General features: G+C 44.1%; 1 protein-coding gene across 1 annotated transcript in view; it reads left to right on the forward strand.

Annotated features, from left to right (window-relative positions):
* LOC119653376 overlaps positions 1–7,019 on the forward strand; it is a 50,455-nt gene extending 43,436 nt beyond the window's left edge. Inside the window, exon 5 of the mRNA XM_038057919.1 lies at positions 5,578–7,019. Coding sequence (XP_037913847.1) covers positions 5,578–6,837 — 1,260 coding nt within the window. The 3' untranslated portion in view covers positions 6,838–7,019. The remainder of the gene's footprint in view (positions 1–5,577) is intronic.
* The last annotated feature ends 9,500 nt before the right edge of the window (positions 7,020–16,519 follow it).

The following is a 16,519-nucleotide window of genomic DNA, read 5'->3' on the forward strand; positions in this document are numbered from 1 at the left end:
AAAAACCTTATAACCAAGTTAATTTTAGCCCGACCCAACCCACGTGGCTGGCTTAACACAGATGGAATACGACCAAATCAATTCTGAAAAAGGGTAATCACCTAACACATATGATCATTCTGAGATGACTTGACTTCGCATACTCCTTCCAGGAAATTTTAGATGAGCTCGTTCGCCTAGGCATCACCAATGCCACAAGTGTCGGTCCGTACGAGAGGAGGACCTCCAGACGTAAATCAAAGCCCCAACACCTCTATCGTCTTACCAAAATTCTAACAATCGATTCTCGCCAAAGCTAAGGCGATTTTCCACTGCGTAGTAAAATTTGAAGAAGTGTAATACCGTGAAATCACGCATTGCCTAACTGTCAAAGAATGCAGGATCTAACTGCAATTTGCCATATTGTTTCGTTAAATGCAACGCCCCGCATGGCCTGTGTGAATTCCCAAAAATAAGAAGGCGACCACAGCTATATTAACTGCGGCTCCAAGTTACCGCAACTACCCATTCATCGTCAAATTCTCCTCTCTTCAACCCACTAAACCAGTTTCCGACCCACCCACTAAACCTAAGCCTAAATTCACTTAAATAATGAACTCTGCAATGCTCAAACCTCAACTGCCCACCTACTTCTCCATTGCAAGAAAAATGCTACACTCCTAGAATGCATTTGCCTTGGACAGTAAAATTCAATAAGCCGCCCAACTCAACTCCTTCCTTCTCACCTATAATTCCCTATTCATACCTATGAAGCTAGCCTCCATCTCCTTCCTCTGCCTCGCCAATCAACACTCACCTAGCCAACATTCTCTTCCTTAACGAAAGTCAACTGTATTCCAGACTCCAATTCTCCATTCCAAACTATACCACTTTCTGTATAAATCGTGTCGATCACCCAAGCCTTCATTATATTCCCTGGTAGCCTCTACTGTTCCTACCAATCCCTAGATCCAGATGACATATTCAAACTAATACAACACCTCAAAACCCTCCCGGTAACTCGAAACAAATAAGATTCCCTCATACTTGGACTTAAAAGCCAAGCATCATTCTTGGCACAACAATTTTTGTTACGCACAGAGTATTGGACATCCGATATACTACGCCATCGGACTACCAACTAAATACCTCCCGGTCATCAGAAAACTAGCCTAGACCCGTTTGACACATTACACCTCCTGCTCTCCCAGGTATCGGGGCCTTCAAGTCAGGGAATTCCTTTCAACAACGGGAGGGGAGGAAGAGAGTTGTTAGTTCAGGGAACTAAATGCCATCAATTTTCTTCGCAATAAGAAAAGCCCGAACATAATGCGCAACACGACTCTAGCTGCCAACGTTCCTCAGCATCTCTCTGGCAATGTTGTCTGGAGAAAGCTCTCCTGTGTCTACATAAAGCTGCTGGTGATAGCTGTTCCACCTTTCACATGTTCAGCGTCGTCCGCCACTTCAGCCAGAAAACGCAATCAGGAGATCGCGCCTTCCCAATCTCATGCAGATAAGAATGAAAACCTCCATGCCCACTTAGAAGTTGGATAAGGAAGTAATCAATCTCATCGTGAACCAAACAACCACGAGCCTCGCAGTCCATCTGCCTCTTTGCTCATTTTGCCGAGAGTTGTCACTCGATATGGGTACGCTGACGTTCTTAACGGGTAACCACCTCTCTTAAGTTTTCGCCCTTGCGGCTGTAGATAGCTTTACGCTCCTTGGCAAGAAGGGCAACGGAGGTCACTCTCGCGATCATCATCACGTCCAGTTCTGAGATATGCCACATATGCTATCGTTATCAGATTCACCACTAAGTTTACGACAGTGTCAGCTACAACGCTACGACCCCTCGAAAGCACTCTCCAGCGCGACTCTGCCTGTTTTAAGAGCTTGGACGAACTTTCCGATGTTCACCCTCGCGACATTCCACACGCAGGAGGAACGCCGGGTTGGTGCACGCCAGCAAGTAGCGTCGACCACTTTGAACGCTATACACTGGTGATCACTTGCGGAGAAGTCTTCCAGGACTCGCCACCCGTCCACCGATGGCGCCAGAAGTTCCGAAAGTGATGTCTGGACGCCAAAACGTTGGCGTAGATCCGGTGTTTAAAACTACGAGCCCGGTTCTCGTCGCCATTTTCAGAATCCGTTTTCCTCTAGACTCTGACTGAATCATGCCCCATCCAAGGGCCCTAGCTTTAAAATCACCGCCTACCAGGATTCGAACTTTCGTGCCCGAAACGGCGTTGTCCAGAGCATCAAGCCAGACAAACCCATTCGCTTGGTCTTGGGCAAGAACACGAAGTCGAACGTCGTACCGAACCCAGATGGTAGCGGTACCCGATAAGCCGAAATGCCATGAAGCTGGGTCCTTGTTCCGACAGAACACACTGGCGTGAACACAAATGGCAGTAGGCTAACCACCTTGCACTCCATCCAACTAACCCTCCTACCTTTCTCATGAGTAACAATCTCTTCCTCAAATTCAATACGGGCCGTCTCCACGATCTAGCTAACTTCCAACAATGGGAAAACTTTTTGCTGCACAAACGACTCTATGATGAGGACTGGGTCGAAATCAAACGTACCTTTATCTCTGCTGCGGTGAAATTGTCGGCCATGTCTAAAAAAGACAATAGAAATCAGAAGACCTGGTTAACTGCGGAAACGTAGAGGCAATTCGATGAACGTATGTAGACAAAATAAATTCTAACAAAAGCTCCAGACACTTTTGGTACGTAGCAGTAGTACTATCCCCAAGCGAGCCAGCAGAGATACTAAGTTAATTTCTAGACCTCTCTTTTACTAATTTCCAAACCACCTTTTCCTCTTCTGTCCGTTGTTGGGGTGTTAGGCAGAATGTTGCCTTCTGCCGTAGCGTAGGACCCCAGAAATGCGTTCTGAGAAACAGGACAGTACCGTGTCCTCCTCATTTTTGGTAAATTTCCCATCTTCAGGCAGACAGAAGATATTGCCTTGTTTTTCGCTATGGGTTTATATAGTCTAGATGCTTCTGTGGTTTGCTGTATCTCTTCACAGAATTCCCTGAAGCTGTTTCGTTTTGCTGCCCGGATCGCGTTGCTATACGTCATCAGTGTTGTCTTTTAAACCTCTGCCATTCCCACGTTTGTTTCGCCCGATTGAAGAGTTTTCGCACCTCCTTTCTCATCCTGGCTAGCTTCCTATTCCACCAGGGTATATCCCTTGATGACTTGACTGTCTTAGCCGAACACCTGGCCTCATATGCGTCAATGATGGGTCTGTTAAGGCCACTGTTTCTGTACCTATTTCGCCCCTGATGCCACCGTTCACCTGTAGATGAGCCATGTTGTCACTCAGGTGTCTTGTGTCGGAGTCCCAGTCTGTTCTCTTCGGATTCCTTATTATTATGCCTCCAATGTCAAATCTGATTATTCTGTGATCCGACAAAGAATGCTGATCCGACACCCTCAAATCCTTGATCAAGCCGCTCATCAGAGTGTTCCCTAGAGTTATGTCTTGTACCTTTGCTTGGTGCTGGTCATGAATGTTAGCGTGTTCCATACATTTTGTATTTCTAACTTATAACTAAGGATGAACTCAAGAAGCTACTCACCTCTTCGATTAATGTCGATGTTTCCCCAGACCCATGATGGCATGTTGGCATCGCAGTCGGGAAGAATGGTAGGACTTTCCTCTCGCAGAACTTCGCCAGTCTGATGATTAATTTCGGTGGGATCCGGGTGTCGTCTCCTGGTAAGTGTCGTGACTCTCGAGTTGTTCCCCCGGCTTCCAGTGAGACTTGAACAGCCACGATGTCTGCAGTTAGAAATTTTGAAAGACATATGTATTTTAAGTTTCCTTTGAGGATGATGCAAGCTCTTAGTTTTTCACAAGACGAGTCCCAAATTATCTACATGCTTTCTCCTTGCAAACCGCGAATCTGGCCCGGTACGCCCACGGTCCTTGAGCCAGCACTATTGTTGTTATCCTTGGAACCTGCCCTTGTAATTAATGCATATGAAGCTTTTGCATTCTGAAGGTTTACCTGGGCTATTTTAGTGGTGGCCATCGGCTCCGTTAGTGCTTGGAACTATTCTCCAATGTCGAAATATTGTCCTCTTTCTCTGACATGACATTTCCTTTCGTTTCGCTATCCGACTTGAGCCCTAGGTCTAGCTTAAGGTCGTCGAGCTTCTTCTCTCTTTTGGGCAGCAGGTTCACTTCCCTGCTCGGTTCTGCCCTATAGGCCTCCGCGATTCCTTCGGGACTTTGATAGGCTTCCCAACCGATGATGCAACTTTTGCATCGTGGAACTTTATCCGGAGTTATTAACTGCTGGCCATCGGCTCTTCTCCAATGTCGGAGTATTGTCCTCCCCCTTCGACATGACACTTTCTTGTATTTCACTGTCCAACTTGAGCCACAGAAGGTATAAGGTATCGTCGTCCAGCTTCTTCCCTTCTTTGGGCAGCATTTCCACTTCCCTGCTCGGTCCTGCCTTTTCAGTGTTCTACGAAGTAAACTTCCTTGGTTTTTCCCTGTTCACGTGCACAAATTTGCCACGAAATCTGTAATTGATGAGGCAGTTACGACGTTCAATTGCATCCAGGAATCGGTTGTCTACCCCGATCGTGAGAAGTTTGCCTTTGCCTTCCTCCTTGAATATATATCCCTACAACTATGTGTAGGGATATATGTTTTGAGTGATGAGGAAGCGTAGCAGCTTCTCCGTCTCGGGTTTAGGAAGATAGAGTATGTCGGTGAACATGGTAGTATGGCTAGTCGAATGCTCTTGGCCGCATTAGCATAGTTAACGGTGGGTCTCCTTGCTCCTGCTTTTACCCTTGACCGCCCCGAGATTTCCCCTCTCTTGGGCTCGGGTTTGGGTTTTTTGGAATAATTCTCCTCTTACGGGCTCATTGCCGCGGCTCCCCGCTTTCCTGGTTCTGGCGCTGAAGAGTTAGACCTGTCCTGAGCATTTTCAAGGGCTCCTTCTGGTTTCTTCCTTCCTTCTTTGAGATAGTATAGATACCATTTAGCTACCGCCCCACTAAGAACTCTTCTTTTTATTCAGGATCACATAAACCGGTAATTCAGATGAAGAAAATCTAACATTTCCTAACGTAAATGACTTTTTCATCATCAACGGCGCAACAACCGGTATCCGGTCTAGGCCCGCCTTAATAAGGAACTCCAGACATCCCGGTTTTGCGCCGAGGTCCACCAATTCGATATTCCTAAAAGCTGTCTGGCGTCCAGACCTACGCCATCGCTCCATCTCAGGCAGGGTCATCCTCATCCATACGGATTAAGTAACCCGCCCCCCATAACCTATTGAGCCGGATTTTATCCACAACCTGACGGTCATGGTATCGCTCACAGCTTTCGTCGTTATGTAGGCTACGGAAATGATGGTTATATCAAACCCACAGCGCCATCCTGCGACAACGAAAAGCTGTCAAACAATCCATGTAACGATAGAGGGACTGCGATTGTTGTTTGACAACAAACAAGTCTGTCACTCCCAGAGTTTGTTTACGTTTGTGAGTTCTATCAATCAGAGGCTCTGGCAGATCCTTCGACAAAATCTAGTAGAAATAAGTGAAGGATCGGACCATGAATGACAGCACGACGATGGAGGTGTGCCCAGAAAACATCAAGCAAGAGAAGATTGATTGGAATCCAGACCCCGTCGATGTCAAAGTGAAACCAGTGAATTGTGGTGAAATCCATACTTTGGACTATCAAAATTACATTCTTGTCTGTAGTGTTTGTGGGGAATCATTTCCAGATACATTGCAGTTTGGCAATCACTATCGAGAGAAACATGTTACCATTCAACCCAAGACCAACATTTCTCCGGCTGTTGTCAGCAATAATGTAGAAGAAGCCACTGGCGAGAGTGGAAGTGCAGGCCTGGATTTTACACTATCAGAATACACCGTGAAAGAGGAATATTTATCTGATACTGAAGAGGACATCGAATCGAACAATGACGAAGACCCCACCGATAGCAACACAGACAATAACCAGCAAGACATCTCGTACGACGAACTATTAAAATTGGTGAAGAAACCTATGTCTGAGTTCATCTGTGACCTATGTGGCCGACAATGTCGGAACAAGAGATCGGTCCGAAGGCATCTAATCAATAAACACAAATGCGTTAAATGTAAATACTGCGAGAAGATGTGTGCCACCCCACAGGAGTTCGAGGAACATTCCAACACTCATGACAAAGAGCGACCATACGCTTGTCCCCATTGTCCAAAGCTATATCGACGCAAGAAAACGCGACAGGAGCACATCGGTCTGATGCATAACTACAGAAAACCTGAAAAATGTCCAGAATGTGGAAAACTATTTCTCACTGAAGAAAAGCTTCGAAATCACATGTTGACCCATGCATTGCCCGGACAGCATAGCTGTGAAATCTGCGGCCAACAGTTCATCTACCACAGTCGAAAAGTTGTGCATATGCGCCAGCATACAGGGGAAAAGCCCTATCAATGCCAGGTTTGCGATAAGACCTTCACTTTGCAATCCAGTCTTACAGTGCATATGAAGCGACATAACAACCAGAAGGACTATGAATGCAATGTTTGCGGGGATATGTTTTACACGAGCTCCTCACTCAAGAGACATTCGGCCAAACACTTTCCGAAGAAGCTGTTCGAATGTCCTGACTGCGATCGAAAGTTTACAACCGTGAAAAACTTGAAAATACATCATAACGTACACTTGACCACGATAGAATACAATTGCGATATTTGCGAGAAAAAGTACTCGAGTTTGAGTACTCTATCGGCTCACAGGAAGATACATGAGCGGAATGTTGTGGGTGCAGTAGTGAAAACGGAATCTTAGCGACTTAATTCGTTTCAAACTAGATAAAGAGAAAATGTAGTTTCCGATGATAGATATTAGTCTTGCTCTGAAATACGAGATTATTTATTGCAATGAAGACTTTTTCAAGGAATTAATTGGGCCATCATTGGGGTTCTAGAAAAAATAGATGAAATTGATAAATCTGTACATGTTCAGAGTAAAAAAGTAAATCTAATTTTTAAACAACATTTTGTGTTTGTCAATTTCTTTGTTTCCTTAACTAAAATGTTGTCCTACTCTTCTTCCATCACACTGAAAATGACCCCATGACCCTCTAAGGGATTGGGCTCCACTCGTCACGGTCTTGGGCGTCTTCCAACTTGAAAAAAAACAGCAGTTTTTGACTGGCTTTATTAATCGAAGCCTAACATCTGTTTCCTGCTTTCTCAGATGGTCGACGACATACATGCATCCTGGAACGTTCCCTGTCGTAATCCTACAGTATTCAATTGGTGTTCGACATCTTGTCATCGTATGTGCCCTCTGAATGGTGCTCATTTGAAAATCCTGCCTTTGCCCAGGGAGTTGCTAAGAAGTCACAAGAAAGTTTGGGAGGATTTCTCCACTTTGGAAAGAGAAAATAAGCAATCATTGCAAATGTTGCTCGTGAATTCCACTTGGCACCATAGGGAGATGGCAGCTTTTTCCATCTGGTTAATGGCCATTTTTTTGCTTCTGATAGTAATTATACCCTTCATAGAGTTCAACAAGTCGGGAAACCGGAAGTTTGACGCTTCAGGTATAAAAGGTTTTGTGTTTCCCTATGTGAGGAGCATAACGCAGTTCTCCATTGGCTGATAGCATTGACTCGAGATGTTCAAATCGCTCAGTTCTGCTAATGGCAGTAACCTGCACAGAGCTGAGCGATTTAAATACCTCGGGTCAACGCTATCAGCCAATGGAGATCTGCGTAATGAAATTGCTTCAAGCATTAAACCAACCTGGATGAACTGGTGTTGTTTGTGATCGACGTATCAACGAACGTCTCAAATCTAAAATTTACTGCAATGTCGTCCGTCTGACGCTCTCTATAGTTCTGAGTGTTGACCGACTATAAAAGACAGTGAACGACATCTTGGGATAATGGAGACGAAGATGTTGCACGGCACTGGTGGCGTGACACGTTTTGATCACGTCCGAAATGAGAATATCCACGATCGATCGTGGAATGAGGCATTTTCGATGGTGTGGTCACGTAATTCACGCTAACGAGAATTCACTTATCTATATTGGTGCGAACACCGAAGTCAATGGTAAGCAATCAAAAAGCGCGCCGAAACAACGGTGGCTTGATACGTTGGATAAGGATTTAAAGACCTCACGATTACATCCGGATCAGGCATTTAATGAAATCAAATGACGAAACCGATCACGACGAGCCGACGCCCCTTTGGGAACAGGACAAAGGCTGAAGAAAAAGAAGAAGATGTGAGGGGCGACGAGTGCACCACAGCTCCGTGCCACATAGCTAAAAATTCCATTACCCTCTATTTTTTAGAAAGAGGTTTAAATAAATCGTTTGATGGAAAGCCCTCTATTGATAATAGTCAACCTCATACGCTTCATACTCTGAGTATAATATTATTGGCAGATACCAAGAATTTAACCTACATCAGATATAAAAAAGGACTAGGGGGAATTAGATTCTTCTTAAATGTAATTTTAATATTTCACTCAACTCAATTATTTTCGTTAATTATGACGTCAGCATCTTATTTGTATGGCTTAGGATGCTGTTTGAACTGCTATAACTTTGACACTATTAGTTGGATTTTCATGAAACTTGGCATGTGTATGCACGAGGCTGTCCTCTATGTCGGTGCAATTTAGTACACCTAGGATGAACTGCTTTTCAGTCCATTTCTAAAAGTTGGTAATATATTATTAGTAAATTTATTTGAGCAAATACCGGAATGGGACATATTTTTAGTCCTAGATTTCATCCAAATGCACCACCCTGATTTTTTTCGGATTTATAGGTTGGATAGTTTCCGAAAATGAGTCCTGTCTCACTTTAAGTGCGTGCATTTCGACTCCTCACTTGCACACTTTCCAATTCACTATATCACTATATCCGGTGAAAAAATTTTTTGAATCCCGCTTTGTATATATTGGCAGTCCCCCTTTAAACTCCGCCTAAATTTATGCCACTCGCTGTATGCGTGCGATTTCATAGTTCCCATCTGTCCACCAAATTTCGTTCGGATCGGTTTAGCCGTTTTGGAGAAAAGTGCGTGTGGCAGACAGACAGACAGTGAATCGATTTTAATAAGATTTTGTTTTACACAAAACCTTAAAAAGGAACTGAAAGTCAACTCTCCATCCGAGTTTCTGGATGATGGTGTAGTTTCTATGCTCCAATAGTTACTTTGCAAATTCTCGTATTCTAACAAATAATAATAATAATCGTTGGCGCAACAATCCATGTTGGATTAGGACCTTGAAGTGTGTTAGAGCACTTCATTCAAGATCGTAACGGTATACTAGGGGGCAATGTGGTCAGCATTGCGCTCGCTCGAGATTATTACCCTGATTTGACTCAGGTACTCATTCATAGCTGAGTCGACTGGTATCCGACGTCAAATCATTCTAACAAAACATCTTCAATAATTGAAATGAGGAAGACGGCTACGATTTCGTGTTTTGCGAATTACAAAAGGGAGCGAATAGCATCTGCGAGTCGCTTCGGTCACGCTGCTCCCAGAACAGAGGTGAGGCAGTGTCTGATGAGTTGCCTCTGCCCTAGTACGAAACTGTAGCCGTCTCCGTCCCTCTTTCAATTTTAAGTGTTAAACACAAAAAGAGGAGTCCGTGGACCATAACGAGTGGGAGCAGGTTCTCAAGGTCTCCATTTGGTCTGGTCCGGCATCAAGTGGATGCGGACTTAGGACTCCCCAGTCCCCAAAAAAAATCTTCAATAAATTGATAGTTTATGCTGATTGTTGTTGATGCACGAAATCCATCAAGTGGCGAAACTGAGGCACTTCTAAATTCTTTGGTCTGAATTGTGTTTGGAGTTTCGCATCTCTCCGTTTTCATCCAACAAAGCTTGCCGAGAAATAAAAATGTCGTTAGTTGACACGCTGTCACAAACCAAAACTGGAAAGTTCTTTTAGAATTTGTGAGAGAAACCACCTCTTCCCTTTCTTCAGCTTTTATACCGTTCACAAGCGGGGTCGGCTCGTCGCTCATCGATTTCGCCATTTTATTTTATAAAATGCCTGATCTGGATGCAATCATGAGGCTTTTATATCTCAATCTACCGTTGTTTTGGTCGGCCATTGGTCACTTACCATAGACTTCGATGTTCAGACCAATCTTGGCAAGTGAATTCCATCGAAGACGCCCCTCCCAGTTTTTCCACGATCGGTACAACCTCATATCGATCGCGGATATCCTCATTTCGGATGTGATCAAAACGTGTGACGCCACTAGTCCAACGCAACATTTTAGTCTCCATTACTGCAAGACGCCGTTCATTGTCTTTTATAGTCGGCCAACACTTGGAACCATCGAGAGCGACAAGACGCACGATGTTTCGGTAAATCTTAGATTTGAGACGTTCGTTGATAGGTCGATCACAAAGAACACCAGTTGTGGAAAGCTACTTCATCCAGCAAGCGTTAATGTGTAAAGCAATTTCATAACGCAATTCTCCATTGGCTGATAGCGTTGACCCGAGGTATTTAAATCACTCAATTCTGAGCAGATCACTGCCGCTGACAATGATTGTACCTGTCTCATGGGGATCGCTCGTCAAAAATTCAGTTTTGTTGAAATTCAATCTGAGATCATGTTGCATGAGGCGATCATTCCATTTTTGAACAAGTTTCTCGAGATCATTTTTGCTATTAGATGCTAAGAAAACATCATCTGCATAAAGCAATTGATAGGGCGCTGGACGTTGGATGTCCCGTGTGACGGTGTCCATAACAAGATTGGTGAGAGGACGCTTCCTTGAGGAACACCAACAGAAACACGAAGTGGTTTTGATACACCCGCCTCATTTCGAACTTTACTTCTCGGATCGTAGTAGAGCAATTGAACCAACGCACGAGTTCTTCGTTATTTTGGATTCTCTTTCTATCAAAATGCAAACAAAGCTCCTCTTCAGCGAGAAGTTCTCTAAACTAGTTCTTCACTTTTTCTGCATTCTTCAGAACTCAACGCCAGATCCCTGATTGTGAAGCTTTGGGAACCGCTATTTTCTCTTCACTTAAGTTTTAAGGAACTTTCGATGCTTTTCTTGTTGACCACCTACTATTAATATCAACTGAGGTGCCGACTTTGTAAAATTATACATACTTTTGATTCGTCAGAGTGTACTCTTCTGCATCAGTGTAATCAGTACTGCTATTATCTTCTTCAGTACTATCATTTGTAAAGTATTGCTCTCACCTTGCTAAGTGGCCTGATTTCCTATGTTTGTTTGTTGCTGTAACCTATACGCCCTCCCGATTCAATTTGTTTCCTTGTCTTATAACTAATTTACGCTCACTTTTGTAATTCCAAAAAGAATTTTCTTCAAACTGTTCGTTCCTTTTTTCTTTAGAAACGAACAAAAATAATGCCAGAAATGTAATAAACAGAGTTCATCAACTTTAAGCACAGGAAATTCAAAATTTGAAAAAAGTGTCAAAAAATCATAACCCTAACGTGCGCTGGATCCCCAGGGACCCCATCACAGTTTGGACATTCATATGAGGTATCCAATTTAAATCTATACAGGTATTTACGTTAACCTCCATGACCGGTAAGAAACTGGGTGAGATTATAATTGATCTCATCATGGCTTCTCTCCAGCCTCTCCCTGATTGAAGGATCTTTCCCTTTCAGTTTTTCCATCTCCGATAAAAGGAAAATAGACCTGGCGTTATATATGTTCATCATCTCATCTGCCAGAATGTCAATCGACATCATTCCCGAGATGCCGAGCGCCGCATCATCTGAGACGGTCCTGAAAGCAGAAAACTACCTTAGGGTTGTTCTTCTATAGACGATACTGAGTTTAAGTCCATTACATAAGACAAGATGGAATTCGCCTCCCTGGCTATGAGCAACCAAATATGCGGTGGTCCTTCGTGGTGGATGCTTTTTCGCAAGTATGCTCTGTGCTGCTTAAAATTCAGTTTTCCTTCAATCATCACTCCCAAGTATTTGATGGGAGACTTTAATGATATGATTCCTAATTCTAATACGAGCTAAATATCTCTTCCGGCGTTTGATGATGAAAACCGTTCCCGTCTTTTCCTCCGCAAGTGCCAGCCCAGCGCTAACCAACTGATTGCTTCGCATGAGTCCAACAGCATCTTCGAGATGGTTTGCAGCCACAACCAGTGCAATGTCATCGGAACCGGATGATTAAGAACGTCATTGTACATGATGTTCCACGATAGTGGGCTCAGTACGAAGCCCTGTGGGATACCCGCAGAGATAACGCACTCCTGAGGTCCATCATCAATGTTATACCAGAGCGCCCGTTCTCGCAAGTAGCTGTTCACAATAGCAGCGAGATAGGTGGGAACACCAAAGGGTTGCCAGGGACTTCTGTATATAGTACGACCCTAATTGGCCGAATTGAATGCATTTTTCACATTCAGGGTTACCACTGCATAATATTTTTATGAATTGCATTTTTGATAAAACCAGTAACCAATTGGATGGTATCAATAGTTAATCTGCCTTTGTGGAACTCATACTGTCGATCTGAGAGGCCCCCTTGACTTTCAACCAACGGGATCAATCTATTATAGATTCTGCATTTTTTCCATAGTGTATAGAAGACATATGGAATTATAGAAGAATGACAGATCTAGAGGTTTGCCAGCCTTAGGCAACAATACCAACTTCTGCCGCTTCCATGCTGTAGGGAATATCCCTCGGACAGGCTCGCTTCGAACAACTCAGCGAAAATGTCCGGTTTAAATTTCACGGCGAGCTTAAGGGCCCTATTCGGTATTACATCCCGGCCCAAAACTTTTTTTTCACCTATGCCGCTGCAGATCCCCAACAGCTTATCTGTGGTTACTGCCGGAATTGCCATCACATCCAGAGCTCTCTGAATGGTATCAACGCCCCTCTCTTGCTAGGGGAATAATCCCTTCAACAAGAGAGTAAGACACATAATCTGCAAAGATGGCCGGCCTTTGAATTGTCCCATCACAACTCTATAAACGTTCAGATTTTAAAGCACTGCGTGGTATCTCCTACAATTGGAGAATCAAGAAGGTTGGGAGAAATGCACTAATCCGGCAACTCTACCAACAGGGTAGCACTTTCCCATTGGCCAACTTCCTAAGGCCCTGTCAAATAGTGAGTGAATCCCTTAAACTCACCATCCTTTTCCTCTATGATTCCTCTTGCCTGGTACACCGAGGATAAGCATAAGAAATGTGCTATTGTAAATAGTAGTCTTAAGTATTTATTGTTAGATTAGGTTTAGATTTAGTTTAGTTTTTAAATTAACTATAATTAATAATTAAGTAATACCTTCTGGCGCTTTTAGTGCAAGCGCAAATAACTCAGGTATTTAAAATAATTGTAAAGATCGATGTATTGTAATAATGCAATCAAAGTAAAATTACACAGAAGGTCGGGTAGGCCAAACAATTGTATTGCGATAGCCACCCATTACAATTAAGTTAACTTAGTTAAGCTAAATATTTTAAGCTAGAACTTAAGCAATAATGTATTAGAGTAAGTCCCTATTGGAAATAAAAAACTTGAACCTGAAACTTGGTTTCTGAAGGGAAGAAACCAAACTGACGCGAATACTAACGCAAACAATGACCAACACATTCAACGCATGGAAAATTACATAAAGTTAATACGGCCCATAAGTACGGACTAAGTATTTTTTCTGTACATCTTTACTAAGAAATGTTTCGACCATTATTTAGAAAAAAAGTAAATAATTCATACGGGCATTCAAATTGATGGTGGTCAAAGGGTAATATAGATCCCAGGGCGAAACATGGATTGGTACCAACGATGGAGCATAAATCCTGGGAAACGTCTGCTGAACCAACACCAACAGCTCTACTACCAAACCCTATCTCCACCTCCACGTGGTGACCGCTGGGAGCTCGTTCTTAACGAAAAGCTGCAAACGGAGAAGGATGAAGGCGAATCTCCCGCGCCTAAAAACGGGACAAATTGCACCAACTGGTCCTCCAGGTTGGGGGTTGGGTAGGGCTGAAAACCCTACGCGGACAACCGAAGTTACGAAGCCACAACAGGAGCCTCGGACTGGGCGGATAACGATTTGCGCATTTTCTCATGGAGCATGCGCTCCCTGTGTAGGGATGGAGTTGCCAAGCAGCTAGCCGATACCCTGTTCCAATATAGGGCTGATGTAACAGCGTTACAGCAGATGCGTTGGACAGGAACCGGTTTCCTGGAGAAGAGTCACTACACCATATATTATAGCAGCCATCCAGTAAACCATGTGTTTGAAGTAGGTTTCTTAGTCAGCCAAAAAATGAAACCTGCTGTTATCGGCTAGAAGACATAATCAAACGGCTATGCACTCTGCACTTGCAAGGCAAATTTAAAAATATAAGCCGCATTAACGTTCACGCCCCTACAGAGGAGACTGCAGAGTCGGAGAAGGATACCTTCTACGAGGCAGTAGAACGAACCTTCGAAGCCTATCCCAGATATGATATCAAAATCATACTTGGGGATTTTAACAGCCAGGTAGGGGCGGAGCCCGTATTCAGGCGATACGTTGGCTCCCATAGCTTACATCAAAATACAAATGACAACAGACTGCGGATTATCGAATTAGCAGTGTCACACGAAATGGTCGTTGGAGGCACCTGGTTTGCGTGGAAAGTGGTCCACAAACATACGTGGACCACTTTCAACCAAATTGACAACGTGTTGATCGAACGCCGCCATTTCTCAACCTTGATGAATATCAGAACATATAGGGGGTCCAATATAGACTCGGATCACTATCTCGTTGACATGGTGCTCCGAGCTCGAATAAGAACACCACCCAGAATCCCCTCTGGCAATCAAGTGAGCGTTAACACTGAAGCCTTCCACAACACAGCCCTCCGCAACACCTATAAGAGGGAAGTGGACGCCGCAATAACCGCAGGTAACGGAGACCTAAATATGAAGCATCAACAAATTACCTTCACAACCACCTGATACGGCCACAAAGATACTTGGGCCCAGCCGCAAAAAAAGTCGGAACGGCTGGTTTGACAATGAATGTAAGTTAGCAACGGAACGGAAGAATGCTGCATACCGAGTAATGCTGCATTCGTAAAACACACGGGCATGCGCAGAGACTTACCACGAACCCCGTCGAACGGAGAAGCGACTTCACAGACGGAAAAAGGAAGCCTGGGAGAACCAACAAGTCTGCGAACTAGAAAAGTGCAGGGAGCAACCGCACCAGGCACGCAAGTTTTACCGACAAGTCAGTAGGATGAAGCCTTATACACCTCGATGTTCATCCTGCTGTGACAAAGAGGGAAATCTGATTTCCGACAGAATGGGCATATTGGAGCGATGGGTTGAGTACTTTGATGAGCTACTGAACAACCAGAACATTGGCGAGTTGGAGGTCCCGCCAACTGAAGACGACGGACAAATACTGCCACCACCAAGTTTAGGAGGAACAGTCCGTGCAATTCATCGGCTAAAAGATCATAAGTCGCCAGGAGCCGATGGAATTACAGCCGAATTGGTTAAATATGGAGGCGACCAGTTACACCAGTGGTTCATCAACTTGTGCTCAAGGTATGGGACAGCGAATCAATGCCTGACGATTGGCAACGAGGCATTATCTGTCTCATACATAGAAGGGAGATATCACACAGTGCAGCAATTATAGAGGTATCACGTTGCTGAGTACCATCTATAAGATATTCTTTGCTATCTTGCTAGGACGGATAGCCCCATACGCTCAGAACATCATGGGCCCATTCCAAAGAGGCTTTACTCTAGGCAAATCAGAAACAGATCAGATTTTCTCTCTGCGGCAAGCGATGGAAAAAATGTTGGAATATGGACACCAGTTGCATCATTTTTTCATCGACTTTAAGGCCGCCTATGATAGCATAGCCAGGGTAAAATTATACACGGCCATGAGGGAATTCGGTATCCCCACGAAATTGACCAATGTCCGAGTCCAGATAAAAGCAGCATGATCACTTTCAAGACCATTCGACATCAACAACGGTCTATAATATCCTATCATGCGTCCTCTTTAACCTGGCCCTCGAGAAAGTCAACCGTGATGCTGAGGTAAATGCAAGGGGTACGATCCTCTTTAAGTCCACCCTGATCTATGCTGACAATATCGACATCATGGGAAGAACCACTCGAGACGTACAAACTGCCTTCATCCAAATCGAGCAGGCGGCAATTAACGCGAGATCTTGGGCTCCATATCAATGAAGGCAAGACAAAGTATATGGTGGCAACGTCAGCACCCAAAACCAACCAACCAACAACATCAAACCGCACTGGTCAAACGGGAAGAAAAAGATAGGAGAGCTTTGATAATTTCTCCCATGTAGGGTGAAAAATCACAACCAATAACAGCTACGATGATGAAATCCGGCCACGGTTGTTGGCAGCCAACAGAGCCATTTCAGCTTACAAAAACTGTTCCGCTCGAAACGTCTCACCATAGGGTCAA

The sequence above is a fragment of the Hermetia illucens genome, chromosome 4 (assembly GCF_905115235.1).
Source record: "Hermetia illucens chromosome 4, iHerIll2.2.curated.20191125, whole genome shotgun sequence".
In the NCBI taxonomy this organism is placed as follows: Eukaryota; Metazoa; Arthropoda; class Insecta; order Diptera; family Stratiomyidae; genus Hermetia; species Hermetia illucens.